The sequence below is a fragment of the Trichechus manatus genome, unplaced genomic scaffold (assembly GCF_000243295.1).
Source record: "Trichechus manatus latirostris isolate Lorelei unplaced genomic scaffold, TriManLat1.0 scaffold00043, whole genome shotgun sequence".
NCBI classification, from domain to species: Eukaryota; Metazoa; Chordata; class Mammalia; order Sirenia; family Trichechidae; genus Trichechus; species Trichechus manatus.
The window spans coordinates 10,521,994-10,538,169 of NW_004443979.1; the positions used below are offsets into that span (position 1 = coordinate 10,521,994).

General features: G+C 35.8%; 1 protein-coding gene across 4 annotated transcripts in view; it reads right to left on the reverse strand.

Moving 5' to 3' along the window:
• SCFD1 (sec1 family domain containing 1) overlaps positions 1-16,176 on the reverse strand; it is a 114,771-nt gene that overhangs the window by 22,447 nt on the left and 76,148 nt on the right. For 3 of the 4 annotated variants that reach the window (XR_002824120.1, XM_004376537.3, XM_023731497.1), the window contains exons 16-19: positions 13,055-13,125; positions 10,981-11,060; positions 6,571-6,633; positions 4,496-4,571 (exon numbers count right to left, since the gene is read on the reverse strand). Coding sequence is in view for 2 of the 4 variants with exons in the window: in XM_004376537.3 (XP_004376594.1) it covers positions 4,496-4,571; positions 6,571-6,633; positions 10,981-11,060; positions 13,055-13,125 (290 nt within the window). In the remaining 2 variants the exon portion in view is untranslated. The remainder of the gene's footprint in view (positions 1-4,495; positions 4,572-6,570; positions 6,634-10,980; positions 11,061-13,054; positions 13,126-16,176) is intronic. The other variant, XR_002824121.1, reaches the window with a different exon arrangement.

Genomic DNA, 16,176 nt, shown 5'->3' on the forward strand with positions numbered 1-16,176 from the left:
ATGCCCTTTATCACCACTCTTATTCAACATTGTGCTGGAGGTCCTAGCCAGAGCAATTAGGCTAGAAAAAGAAATAAAGGGCATCCAAATTGGTAGGGAAGGAGTCAAAGTATCTCTATTTGCAGATGACATGATCTTATAAACAGAAAACCCCAAAGAATCCATAAGAAAACTACTGGAACTAACAAAAGATTTCAGCAAAGTTTCAGGATACAAGATAAACATACAAAAATCAGTTGCTTTACACCAACAAAGAAAATCTCGAAGAGGAAATCACTAAATCAATACCATTTACAGTAGCCCCTAAGAAGACAGAATACTTAGGAATAAATCTATCCAGAGATGTAAAAGACCTATAAAAAGATAACTACAAGATACTACTGCAAGAAACCAAAAGAGACATGCATAAATGGAAAAAAATACCTTGCTCATGGATAGGAAGACTCAACACTGTGAAAATGTCAATCCTACCCAAAGCAATCTACAGATACAATGCAATCTCAATCCAAATTCCCAAGACATTTTTTAATGAGATGGAGAAACAAATTACCAACTTCACATGGAAAGGGAAGAGGCCCCAGATAAGTAAAGCATTACTGAAGAAGAAGAGCAAAGTGGGAGGCCTCACACTACCTGATTTTAGAACCTATGATACCGCCATGGTAGTCAAAACAACCTGGTACTGGCACAACAACAGATCCATAGACCAGTGGAACAGAATTGAGAATCCAGACATAAATTCATCCACCTATGAGCAGCTGATATTTAACAAAGGCCCGAAGTCCGTTAAATGGGGAAAAGACAGTCTCTTTAACAAATGGTGCTGGCATAACTGGATATCTATCTGCAAAAAACTGAAACAAGACCCATACCTCATACCATGCACAAAAACTAACTCAAAATGGATCAAAGACCTAATATAAAATCAAAAACGATAAAGATCATAGAAGAAAAAATAGGGATAACGATAGGAGCCCTAATACATGGAGTAAACAGAATACGAACCATAAGTAACAATGCACAAGCACCAGAAGAGAGACTAGATAACTGGGAGCTCCTAAAAATCAAACACTTACGCTCATCAAAAAACTTCACCAAAAGAGTCAAAAGACAACCTACAGACTGGAAAAAAAATTTTGGCTACGACAAATCCGATCAGCATCTAATCTCTAAAATCTACAAGATACTGCAAAACCTCGACAACAAAAAGATAAACAACTCAATTAAGAAATGGGCAAAGGATATGAACAGACACTTCACCAAAGAAGACATTCAGGCAGCTAACAGACACAAGAAGAAATGCTCACAATCATTAGAGAAATGCAAATCAAAACTACAATGAGATACTATCTCACCCCAACAAGGCTAGCATTAATCCAAAAAACACAAAATAATAAATGCTGGAGAGGTTGTGGAGAGACTAGAACATTTATACACTGTTGGTGGGAACGTAAAATAGTACAACCACCTTGGAAATTCATTTGGCGCTTCCTTAAAAAGTAAGAAATAGAAGTACCATACAATCCAGCAATCCCACTCCTTGGAATATATCTTAAGAGAAATAAGAGCCATCACATGAATAGACATATGCACACCCATGTTCACTGCAGCATTGTTCACAATAGCTAAAAGATGGAAACAACCTAGGTGCCCATCAACGGATGAATGGATAAACAAATTATGGTATATTCACAATGGAATACTATGCAACAATAAACAACGATGAAGCCGTGAAACATAACATGGAGGAATCTGGAAGGCATTATGCTGAGTGAATTTAGTCAGTCACAGAAGGACAAATATTGTTTAAGACCACTATTATAAGAACTCAAGAAAAGGTTTAAACACAGAAGAATACATTTTTTGATGGTTACGAGGGTGGGGAGGGAGGGTGAGGGTTATTCACTAACTAGACAGTAGGTAAGAATTATCTTAGGTGAAGGGAAGAACAGCACACACTACAGCGGAAGTCAGCACAACTGGACTAAACCAAAGCTAAGAAGTTTCCTCAGTACAATCAAACACTTCGAGGGACAGGGTAGCAGGGGCGGGGGTCTGGGACCATGCTTTCATGGGACATCTAGGTCAACTGGCATAACAAAGTTTATTAAGGAAATGTTCTGTATCCTTCTTTGGTGAGTGGAGTTTGGGGTGTTAAAAGTTAGGAAGAGGCCATCTAAGATGCATCAATTAAGTGGTCCCAACCACCTGGAGTAAAGGAGAATGAAGAACACCAAAGACATAAGGAAAGTATTAGCCCAAGAGACAGAAAGGGCCACATAAACAGGAGACCGCATCATCCTGAGACCAGAAGAAATGGATGGTGCCTGGCTACCACCAGTGACCGCCCTGACAGGGAACACAACAGAGAGTCCCAGATGGAGCAGGATAATGGTGGGGTGCAGAACTCAAAATTCTAGTAAAAAGACCAGACTTAATGGTCTGACTGAGACTGGAGGAACCCCAGAAAGCATGGCCCCCAGACTCGCTGTCAACCCAGAACTAAAACAATTCCCGAGGCCAACTCTTCAGACAAAGATTGGACTGGACTGTGGGACATAAAATGATACTCATGAAGACTGTGCTTCTTAGCTCAAGTAGATACATGAGACTAAATGGGCAGTTTCTGTCCAGAGGTGAGATGAGAAGTCAGAGAGGGTTAGAAGCTGGCTGAATGGACACAGGAAATCAGGGATGGAAAGAAGGAGTGTGCTGTCACAGTATAGGGAGAGCAATTAGGGTCACATAACTATGTGTGTATACACTTCTGTATGAGAGACTAACTTGAATTGTAAACTTTCACTTAAACTACAATGAAACAAAGAAAAGGGGGCGAAGATAAGCTGACTCAGGGCAGTACTGTGAACCAGTAAAAGAGCAGGTTAAGTATTTAGCAGTAGCTCCTTACCAGGAGAGAGAGAGAATGGGAAGGATTGAAAATAATTCCAGAGAAGGGTAGTGAGGGTAAAAAAGTATTCCAAAATACTTAGGAAATAAGGCAAATCTGGAATGTAACTGAAGGGAAAGTTTGGAAACTAATCAGCCTTTTAATTAAATAAGGCACATTAGGATTTTCACTGTTCTTTATTAACATTATAGTTTTTATAATAAAATGCTATTCATTTACCAAGTAATGAATTGAACGCCTACTTTATTCAAGATGCTATGGAAAATCCAAAGATGAAAAAGACAAATTCCTTGCCCTTGAGGAACATATCTAATCAAAAAGAACCAAACCAAATTTATCGCTGTTTTGCCGTTAAGTAGATTCCAACTCATGGCAACCCTATGTGTGCAGAGTAGGACTGCACTCTGTAGGGTTTTCAAGGCTGTGACCTTTCGGAAGCAGATCACCAGGTCTTTCTTCTGAGGTGCCTCTGGGTGGGTTCGAACTGCCCTGGCCACCTTTCAATTAGTAGTCAAGCGCTTCATCGTTTGTACCATACAGAGACACCTTATAAATAATGTCAATACAAAGCACCATAGGTAAACATTACTAGAAACATAAAAAGTGTGGAGGAAGTTCAGAGAAAGAAAAGATCATCTTATAGTTTTTTTTTTTCCCCTGACACAAGTAAATACTTAATATTCAGACCTAACCAATTAATTATTAACTCCTCTCTTCTTAATCTGGCCTTTAAAATCCTTCTCATTACAAACTTAAGCATGACATATACTGTCTCAGATTTGCCTTAAAATATTCCAGTAAAAATAAAATAAAAAATGTAAGTGGGGTAGATGAAACAAGAATGGAAGAATATTGCGTACTGAAACTTCGTGAAGGGTTCAGAAGAGCTTAACAAAGTATATAGTATTTTTAATTTACATAATAAAGAGTAAAAAAAAAATCTGGCTTAAAACAAACCAAACCAATCCTAATATATATTTTACTTCAGAATACAGATAAACCAGTATAGAAAAACCACAGAAACACAAAATCATTAAAAGATGTTCTATTTATAAAACCAAGACCGTCGTTCCAAAATGAAGTGTGAAATCAAGCTACAGCTTCATTACCCCAAAACATATCTCCTACTTTAAGTGATATTTTATTGATTCCAATTTAGACAGGCAGTAGTCATTACACTATTAAGTTCACTGGCTTATTAATATTCTCTTATGTTAAAACTTAAATGATATTCATTATGTTATAAGCAGTTCATTACTCTAAACAGGTTAAGTTCATTCTTTCAATTAACGTATTTCCACAAACCAAATGGTAGTTATGGGAAAATCAAAACATCAGTAAAGTCCAAATGAGCAAATCTTTTAAAAAAGGAAGCATGAAATTACAGAGCTCTGAACTACCCATGTTGAAATACCCATGGAGAAATACCCTAACATCCTTAAATATACCGATAAAGGAGTCCTGAATTTTATTTTATTCTTAATATTTATAACTTGAATAAAACCAGAAGTTGCTCTAACTAAGCAATCAACCTATCAGAATTTATGTTCTAATTTTACTAGTATGTCTTCTAACAACTGTACCTACTTGCTGTTTCAATACCAGGTTCTTCACTCCTTCCATCACAAACTGTGATCCTGTATTCATGACTCGCGATAACAGACTAGGAACAAAAGCGTGAAAGAAGACCACACTAAGTAAAAATTACCTCTGCAATTTATTACATAAAAATATTTGCCTATCACACACCAAAAGAAACATGCTGATGCTCAGTGTAACACCTTTGTTTTCAATGAACAGAAGGACCTTGACAATTTCTGCTTCCATGGCAATCACTGCTGCAGTTTCACTTGACAATAAAACAGTAATAAAATACTTTGATTAGTCAATCAATATTAATATAAAAATAAATAACCGCCTTTAAAATAAACAAATTAATTGCTCAGCATTTGTGACAGATGTAGTGACATTATAATTTGGAGAGGATTCCTTGCCTTCCAGGTTGCCTTAATGCTAAAATAATAATATTCAAATGACTTGCTTAGGAGTTCAAAACACACTAACACATTGGAAATATATATGCCTATAAGTATTATGAGTTGGTTAAATTTTACTGTGTTTGCTGTACCTTAGCAGCTAGAACCACTCCTGCATTGTATACTCTCTCCCACACTCTATACATAAAATCTATCATATAAAAATGTGAAGCACAACACACTTAGCAAATTTTACCTCAACTCTGAAAAATGTTTACTGTCTGAATTTTTAACAAACTCAGTGGAACAAATGACCTGTCGTATTGGGTTACAGTCGTGGTACAAACAGTCTTTCACATGGGGTCAAAAGATGCTTTGTGGGTCAGAATAGAATTCTGCATAATGATATCAGAAGGTGAGGGATATCCTTCAAAATCATTCAGGATTTTCTTATAATACATTTTATTAAAATCCTCAGCTAAAAAAATCCATAAGAAAACCAACAGGCTTTTAATATTCAGTAAGATTTTAAGACATGAAACGAGAGGACTAATGTGTGCCTTACCCGAGCCATGGTATTTTCAATCGCCTCATGTGCCTGTGAAAGCTGGACAATGAATAGGGAAGACCAGAGAAGAACTGATGCATGTGAATTATGATGTTGGTGAAGAATACTGAATATACCATGGACTGCCAGAAGAATGAACAGATCTGTCTTGGAAGAAGTACAGGCAGAATGCTCCTCAGAAGCAAGCATGGCAAGACTTTGTCTCACTTACTTTGGACATGTTATCAGGAGGAACCATTCCCTGGAGAAGGACATCATGCTTGGTAAAGTAGAGGGTCAGTGAAAGAGAGGAAGACCCTCAATGAGATGGACTGACACAGTGGCTGCGACAACGGGCTCAAACATAGCAATGATTGTGCGGATGGTGCAGGACTGGGCAGTGTTTTGTTCTTTTGTACACAGGGTCGTTATGAGTCAGAACCAACTAGATAGCACCAAACAACAAAAACGATTTAAAAAAAAAAATTTTTTTTTTTTGCCTATCTTGTCCTTAATTCCCTCTGAAATCAAGAGATGTACAGGAAAAAAACCTTTTCATTAACAGAAACAAGAAAAAGTACTCTTTGTTAGAATAAATGGTACTAAGGCAATTCCTGGGACCAGGCAACTCTGAGGAGGTATGCCAACCTATATAGCACTGTCTGAAGGTGAGGCTAGCTTGGATTCATTCTGCCAACTGCTTACGGGTCCTGACTTAGGCCGAGCATTTTTGTTTTTGGACACTGTTTCATTAAAACCTGTAGCTCATGGTGAGGCTAGGAGAAACTTGCTTTCCTCTGGCCCTCATGCTTTTATTCTAGCTCTGAAAAATAAGCTAAGAATTTGGACCTAGTGTGGTATGGAAAAGTGTAGTCAGAATCACCTTATTCAGCTTCTTTGAAAATTACACATATTTTATAGAATTCTTTGGAGTCAGAGTCATACTCACCCCTGGGGACTTCCTACCTATTATTTAGCAGAATGCCTAGATCTATCTTGAAGCTAGGGATGTTGACATTTATTCTGCATCACAGTTAAAACATTCTGCATTCAAAATGTCAGAGATTGTGTTTTTAAAGCATGAAAGTCAAATTATGATTTAGAATACAAACATTCAGTCAGAATTATTAAAAACTTACCCCATTGATTTAGCTGTAGTGTTGCCATAACTGGCAGGAGCTGAGGCCATCTTGGCAAAAGCCCTATGAAATAAGCAAGTTACATTTAAAAGCTGCCATTTATCAAAGTTAACATTCAGTGTCATGGTATTAAAATATTTAATGACTAACTCACTATGCAGGCATTTTCTGAAGAGAAATAATTTTTCAATTAATATAACTATACCACAATTAATTAGTACTGAAAAACAGATTCTTTAAAAAACACAAATGCATTAGTTTCCCAAACTTCATGATTTTTCTTACTTCTTTTTTATATTTGATCATTAAAGAACTGAGGCAAGGGCTTGCTGATTTAAAAGAACAACTATGTAATGATTAAGTTTAGTCTCTTTATTGTGCCCCACAATCCACACTTCCTCATTCCCAGAGGAATACATGCCTTTGTTCATAATGTTCTCTGGGGGTAGAAACTCATAGCCCTCTTCTCCAACAGAAATCCTAGATTTTCTTTAAGACTCAGCTTAAAATCACTTTCTTCATGAACACTTTCCTAACTCTACTACCCAATGATTTTTCCTTTTAGTTATGTTCTATACCACACACTTTTACACTTATTCCATACAGTCATTTATTTAATCATTTAAGATTTTTTTTTGTGTGTGAAAATATACACAGCAAAGGATATACCATTTATTTTCAACTCTTTCTAAATGGCCAGAATCACTTTAAATAAACTACAGGATTCTTGAAGACTGGGCAAAAGATGGCACTTAAATTTGTTTTTTAAAAATAATATTTTCTTCTGGAAATATTTTCTCTATAGAGAATCCAGAAAATACAGAATGCTACCAGAAGAATCCTACCACTTTGTGTTAACAGTGTTAGGATTTTGGTATATATTCTTCTAATGTTTTTACATATGCATGTATACCTAATTTTAAAATCAAAACTAGTATCATACTGTCCATACTGTTTTATAACACATTTTCATTAATAGCACATCACATTTTTATGTCATTCAGTATTCTTTTATAACATGATTCTTAATTATCTCCATGTTTCTGTAAATAAAAGAAGGCTACCTATGAACAAGAAAGCTTTAGGAGAGTAAAGATACAATGGGAATCACTAAGATGTGGTCGTTGAAATGCTAAAAATATTCAGTCTCAATCTTGACAAAATCTGCCAATGATACCATTAGAAAAATCACAAACACAGGAATTTCAGTCTGGCTCAGAAAGCAGAACATGAATCAACTGTTTGCAGCACTGACTGTAATATCTGCTCTTAACAAAAATTTATCCTTTTTTTTGTACCAGAAACAATTACAGCTAAACAATAAAAGTTAAATAGTAGTACATTTATATGGCTGAATATTATGTCACTAAATATCACCAACGGAGATTATTTAAAGACAATGAGAGACTGGCATGATAAAAGTTAATGGAAAAATAGAATACAAAACTGTATTTATAATAATGACTTCTCAGTTTTTAGAAATATACTATCTGTAATATGCATACAAAAATGGAAGGACAACAACTAGATGGTGCCCGGCTACCACCACTGACTGCTCTGGCAAGGATCACAACAGAGGGTCCCAGACAGAGCCGGAGAAAAATGTAGAACAAAATTCCAACTCACAAAAAAAGACCAGACTTACTAGCCTGACAGAGACTGGAGAAACCCCGAGAGTATGGCCCCTGGACACCCTTTTAGCTCAGTAATGAAGTCACTCCCGAGGTTCACCTTTCAGCCAAAGATTAGACAGCCCCATAAAACAAAATGAGACTAATGGGGCACAACAGCCCAGGGACAAGGACTAGAAGGCAGGAGGGGACAGGAAAGCTGGTAATAGGGAACCCAAGGTTGAGAAGGGACAGTGTTGACATGTCATGGGGTTGTTAACCATTGTCATAAAACAGTACGTGTACCAACTGTTTAATGAGAAACTATTTGTTCTATAAACCTTCATCTAAAAGTACAATTAAAAAAAAAAAAGGAGGGACATATAGTAACATTTACCTGTAGCCTCTGGATGGTGAGATTACAGGTAAATTTTTATTTTCTTCATACCTTTCTCAGTTTTCTAAATTTTCTTTGATAAACTGGTATAAATCTTATCATCAGAAAGAAAAATATATCTTACAAATTAGGGATTATATAATTTGCAACCACATGAAATGATGCCCAAGAATGCCTTCCCCCTAAAACCAGTTGCCATTGAATTGATTCTGACTCATGGTGAACTCTGTGTGTCAGAGTAGAACTGTACTTCATAGGGTTTTCAAGGGCTAATTCTTTGGAAGTAAATCACCAGGCCTTTTTCTGAAGCGCCTCTGGTGGGCTTGAATCACCAACCTTTCAGTTAACAGCCGAGGGCATTGACTGTTGCACCACCTAGGGACTCCTTAATATTTTATTAAGGAATTTTACATAAGTCATAACCTAAAAAGAACATTGATATATACCACATGGCCAAATGTGTAAGTATATACATTATAAAAACTAGAAAAGACAGTTTTTGGTTTCTCTTTTTAAACAAAGATTTGTTGTGTATTTTTTAGTTAATACAACAACAAAATAGTCAAATAAAAGGAAATTTGGAGAAAAACAAAAGTATAGAGAATAAAAAGCACCACCACCCAGAGATAACCACTGTTAACAACTTGGTGTATTTCCCTTGCTATGTGTATTTTTGACACAACTGAGATCAGAAAGCAAATTCAATGTTATAGTCTTTAATTTTTTAATTATTTTAAAATGTTTTGAATGTAATGTTTGCTGTAGAAAGTTTGGAAAATAAAGGGAAGCACCCAAAAGGAAAAAAAATTCTACCACTTGGAGTTATCCAGCATTAACATTTAGGTGTATGTCATTTCAGTTATGTAATTATACGTATATATGTGCATATTCACACACACACAAATATAGATGGACAAATGGATACAGAACAGAGATCATACTGTAAAAAATGTCACCTAAATCTTGGCTCAAATGTCACCTATCCTAAGGCTTTCCATGATCTCCTCAACAAATCTGGCCACTAGCCCCAAGAAGTTACTATCATATCACTTAGTTTTATTTTCTTTATATCACTTAACTCTTTGGTGACCCGATTATCTTCTGCTTTGTATTTTTTGTTGATACCATGTATTTTCATTAATGGAAGCATGCTGAATCATTGAGTGTGCCTGAATTTTTGGCAGGTAGTATGGATTTTTTTTTCTTGCCCCCTCCCACAAGCCTACCCTTAAATGTTTAGTGGTACATACAAAGTACCAGTAATTATACTCCAGAGTCCTCACCAGGGTGTACCGGTACATATATGTAACAAAAATTTTCAAAATTTCTATATTTCTTATAAAAAATTCAGACAGCTCATATAATACCCTGTAAAAACAGTAATTTGCGGCACATGCCTGTTTCTTGGGTTTCAAACAGTCGTAAAGGTCCCTGCCTCGTGGCAGCATGCGCTGTTGGTGGTACAGAAGCTTCCCAATAAACCTCAGAGGCTGAAAAAGTTCATGGTCACTATATGTACCATGGGCACAAAAGGCTTAATATGATTTCTTAACATTATTCTGTTGATTTGCTTATTTGTTGATTTTTTTGTACTCCCAACAGAAATGTAAGTTCAGTGAGAGTAGGAGCATTGCTTATCATCTTCACTGTTGTATTCCCAATGTCTAGATGAGTCCCTGAGACAAAGGACATATTTAACATACAGATCAATGGATAGTGTTGTAACCTGTTTTTTCACTTAATAATATGAACATTTCTCAATGTCATTAAATAGTCTTCTACAACATGATTTTTAATGATTTAATTGTATTCTATCTATGGCAATGCTATAATTTATTAATCTTATTGCTGGGCATTTAGGTTAGTTTTCAAAATTTCATTATTAAGTTGCTTCTAAGATTATACAATTCCAATGATTTCTCTGGGATAAATCCTTCTAAGTAGAAGTGCAAGGTCAGAGCTTCTCTGAAACATTTTTGTACTATCCAGAAAAATTCTATTAATTTATAATCTTGTTAGCACAGTGTGAACGTACCAATTAATTTTCCTGTAATTCTGGCACAATATTTTCTAAACCTCTGCATTACGTTAATCTGCATTTCTAGTGAAATGCATCACTAATGAAATTAAGCTTTTCTTCTAATTTTTTAAAACATTTTAGTCTTTGACTTTCTCACCTTATCAGTAGAGAAAATATAAAGCTTGTCTAGGAAAACAAGGCATCACTGTCTTATGTAATTTTAAGTTGTGGATAAGGTGGGCTGGACAGGAAATATTTATGCCACTGGATAAGAAACACCAAGGATTGTTCAATTTTCTTAGTCACATTCCCATTTACTTGGAAATGTAATTTCAGTTGTGCTCTCTAAAAGGATAAGAATTAAAGAAAAAAATAAAACTTACTTCCACTGTTTGATATACTGTAAGGGATTAAGGTTACATCCTGCATCAGTCAAAGCTTTTTTGTATTGTTCTAAATCAGCCTGAAATAAGAAAACAAGTATATGACAAAAAAATTTTACTTTCAGAACAAGAAGACCGTTTTGTTTGTTGTCATTCGAGTCATCAAAAAGTTAGACCAAAGGTTTATCGGTTTAAATTCTAAGCACACAAGGACAGTGGAGTCACATCTTAAGTGAGTTCTCAAGTCAGCACCTAAGACAAAAATCACATATAATAAGAATTACCTTTGACAGTCTCCTAAGTCACCTATTCTTTGTCATCCCTCAGTAAGTCTAACAAAGTCAGTTTTCCTTCACTGTTGAAATAGATTGCTTTTCCTTGGGAGAAACACTAGATGAAGGATTTAGCTCGACAGAGTATTTCACAAATGGAAGCATGATCAAAATGTGAGATGGTCACACTTTTAGGAGACACAAGGGGAAATGACATCCAATGAGAAGAGCTGCAGAGTCAGGTTTCCTATCTCATATTCATTTTAGGGATCCAGACTCATCAACTGAATAGCAGGTGTCCTACTTTTTAAATCGTTCTTTTTCACTTATTTCATTTCCTGATGAGCAAGTCTCGTTGAATTCATGTAAGTTAAATTCAACAATTTTAAAGGAAGAAAACTTTAAGCTTACAATCCTCCAGAGATTTTTAATCTAACATCAGTGGTCATAATTTGCTTCAAACCCCTGAATGGTCACTTACGAAAACACATAATCTTTACCAAAAATAAATGAAAATAAATGATGTGGTCAAATTAAGGGAATCTTGAATTAAGTCTGAAAATCATATATTCTTAGGAAAATATTATAAATAGACTATTAGTATTCTCTAAGAAATAGGTAAACCTCCATCACCGAGAGTGAGATCTCTGAAAAGAAAACCACTTTCTTACTGATTTAAAAGTGAAGAGATGTATTCTCAGGGTAAAAAAGGGTTGGCCTAAAGCCAATTGCTGTTTTAACACATCAAAGATTTTTGACCAAGAAAAGCCTTATAGTCTATCAGATATTAAAAAATAATTGCTACCAGCAAAGAAAAAGAGGTTGCAATATGCAGTAGCCGTATCACTCCAGATGTCATCTCTGAGGTTCCTAACGCTTGTTGCTCATTCAGTAAAACCATCAGTTAACTATACAGAGCTAACATTGGAAAAAGCCAACAGGTCTCTGACCCAACATGAAGACTGACACCAAAATCACTGCTTTCCTTTACTCTAAGTCAGTTACCCGTACATACTTGAAAAATAGGTTCTTTTCAAAAGCAATTCATGGTTCATTACCGAAAAAGGAAAACAAATTATCTATAATCCATTCACTCAGTTTTTTAAAATTTGCTTTTAGAAGGAAAATTTGTCATTTTCTAATCATTTTTAGAAATTTATTCTGGTATTAAAAGTTATCTACATCATTGCATTATAGAGCATCTCAATTTTATTTTTAAATGAATCTGTCATATGACAGATATGAATCTGAAGTTTAGTCTTATTAAATTACAATAGTATTTATATAACTTTTTAAACTTTGGGTATTTTCCTCCAAATGACTCCTGTATATTGGACACCAGTTTTAAAACAATCAGAAAATACTCTGTCAAATTTTTACTTTAGGTTAAACATAAATTCTTCAGAAGTCAAACAAGTATTAGTGGCTACAGCGTAAAGAAATGAAAATTCTAAGACCACATGAATAAGAACTATCTTTCAAAACCTGTTAACTTAGCTTACAAACAGTTATTTTCCAAAAGTATGAAATTTGGCTACTTGAATTGAGTTCATATTACAACAATTTAAAAGTAGTCAGACATTTCATGAGTGCATAGTTTCCCCAGTGACAATAAATACTGATATAAAACTCAGCAGTAAATAGAACTAGCATTAACAAACTGTTTTTCTTTTAAAGAAAAGAATGAAGTAGTTATTTGGCCATAGTGCTTTTTACTTCCATTTTTGAAATTCTAACTGTAGTAGTTACTCTGCAAACAAGCATTCTACCTCCTTCCCAATAACTGAATACAAAGGACATACCTCAGAAGGTGCCTGCTGTGTGCTTATGTAATAGATAAGAAACAGCCTCATTTTATCTTCTGGAGTACCTGCTACATAGAGGAAAATGGGTTTTAAAAAGACTTTCATAATTCTGGTTATTATGTGCTATATTAGACATTTATAAAAACCAAACCCGTTGCAGTCAAGTCGATTCTGACTCATAGCAGCCCTATAGGACAGAGTAGAACTGCCCCATAGAGTTTCAAGGAGCAGCTGGTGGATTTGAACTGCCAACTTTTTGGTTAGCAGCTGAGCTCTTAACTACTATGCTACATTTGTAAGTATATAAAAATTCAGGGCATATATAAATGTGACAAACAAAATATGATTTTTGATTCAACTGATTTAAAATTGAAGATTATAGGCAGGTTGTTGTAAGTTACAATCAATTTGTCTCTGACTCATGGCAACCCCATGAATAACAGAACAAAATATTGCCCAGCCCTGCACCATCTTCACAGGCACGTTACAACCATATAAAATACAAATATGGGAAAAGATTAAATGTTGTAGGATTAGAGGGGTAGGATTATGGAAGCATCATTATTCTATCTTCTAAGCTGTCTATAATGATTTTACCTTTTAGATATAAATTTAAAAAGAAAAGAAAGGCTATAGGCAGGGTGACCAGATAATTTTAAACTAGCACACTTAGAGATGGAAAGGGAAGGCTAGTAATAATTACATAAGGAGGATTGGTATAAAAATGGAACTGTCCTGGGAAATCAGTCACCCTAGGCATCAGGTTATGAAACTTTGCTGACTAAAACCATCTACCTGAGCTCATCTAGCTGGTCACGCTTCTCAAATAGGGGCCACTAAATATAGACGGCTCCTCTTTCTGAAGGACATTTTATTACTTTAAGATTTGAGAAAACCATTCTTCTGTATTAAAAACAAACATTGTTATACTGAATAGACTACAAGGTTTGCCTGAAATTTTAAGACTAAAGAAATTTCTTGCTTGCACTGCGTGCTTTGGGCTATCACCTCCACAACTCAAAGCTTAAACCATTTGGTGGCACAAACAGTTAAGCACTTGGCTGCTAACCAAAAGGTTGGCAGTTCCAACCCCCGCAGTGGCTCTGCCAGAGAAAGACCTGCAATCTGCTTCCTTAAAGATTACAACTATGAAAACACTATGGGGCAGTTCTACTCTGTCACATGGGGTCTCCACAAGTCAAAACTGACTCGATGGCACCTAACAAGACCCAAAGCTTCAGACTGCCCAGAGAAACTTCTGCTACTGCGTGTACTTTAGTGGAAAACTGAAAAAGCACTGGTCATAGGAAACAGTTTCACTAGTCAGCAAATAACATTATTTTCTCTAATTCCAAAGTGGGTCCTAGTATGCAAAAACTCAGAATTGTTATCTTTTATTATAGAATAAAAATTAGGGCTTTTTTAAAAAAATAAAATAATGGATGCACCATCGACTTTTTATGTGGTTTGGAATCCAGATACCCATTCTTAAATTATCTGTTACTTTCTGACAATGACAAATAATGGTAAAATAAGGACCAATGATAGGTTTCCCCCAAATTTCTCATAAGTACAAATATTTGAAATAATTCAGAACGAAATCTCTCTTTTTTGATGTTTTATTTTGAAATAATAAAGATTTACAGGATGTTATAAAACTAGTAAGAAGCCCTGCTGCCACAGTGATTAAGTGCTCAGCTGCTAATTGAAAGGTTGGTGGTTTGAAACCACCAGCTGCTCCACAACAGCAGTAGTTGATAAAACCAGTACATGCTGTTGTTGCTGTTAAGTGCTGTCAAGTTGGTTCTGACTCATGGCGACCTTATATACAACAGAACAAAATACTTCCTGGTCCTGTGCCACCCTCACAATCGTTGTTATGTTTGAGCCCATTGTTGCAGCCACTGTGAATCCATCTCATTGAGAGTCTTCCTCTTTTTCACTGATCCTCTACTTTACCAAGTATGATGTCCTTCTCCAGGGACTGGTCCTTCCTGATAACATGTCCAAAGTATGTGAGACACAGTCTCGCCATCCTTGCTTCTAAGGAACATTCTGGCTGTACTTCTTCCAAGATAGATTTGTTCATTCTTTTGGCATTCCATGGTATATTCACCATTCTTCACAAACACCATAGTTCAAAGGCATCAATTCTTCCGTTTTCCTTATTCATTGTCCAGCTTTTGCATGCATATGACGTGACTGAAAACACCATGACTTGGGTTAGGCACACCTAAGTCTTCAAGATAACATCTTTGCTTTTTAACACTTTAAAGAGGTCTTCTGCCGCAGATTTGTCAAATGCAATGTGTCTTTCGGTTTCTTCACTGCTGCTTCCATGGGTTGTGATTGTGGGTCCAAGTAAAATGAAATCTTTGACAACTTTAATCTTTTCTCCATTTATCATGATGTTGCTTATTGGTCCAGCTGTGAGGATGTTTCCTTATGTTGAAGTATAATCCATACTGAAGGCTGTGGTCTTTGATCTTCATCAGTAAGTGCTTCGAGTCCTCTTCACTTTCAGACAGCAAGGTTGTGTCATCTGCATAACGCAGGTTGTTAATAAGTTCAATCAATCCTGATGCCCCGTTCTTCTTCATATTGTTGAGCTCCTCTGATTATCTGTTCAGCATACAGGTTGAGTAAGTACGGTGAAAGAATACAAGCCTGACGCACACCTTTCTTAACTTTAAACCACACAGTATCCCCTTGTTCTAACGATTGCCTCTTGATCTATGTACAGGTTCCTCATGAACACAATTAAGTGTTCTGGAATTCCCATTCTTTGCAATGTTATCCATAAAACCAATACATAGTTGCCCATATACACTTCACCTTATTTCCTCTAATGGTAACATAACTACAGTGCAATATCAAAACCAGGAAAATGCCATTGACATAATCCACAGATCTTATTCAGATTTTACTGGTTTTATATGTACTCGTTTGTGTGCATATTTTGCAAAAGTCCTGCTGGGATTTTGATTAGAATTACATGAAATTTACAGATCAATTTAGGGGAGAACTGACACTTTCTCCGTTCAGTCTTCCCATCTATGATACGTGTACATAACCCATTGCCGTCAAGTCAACTCCCACTCACAGCAACCCTGTAGGAC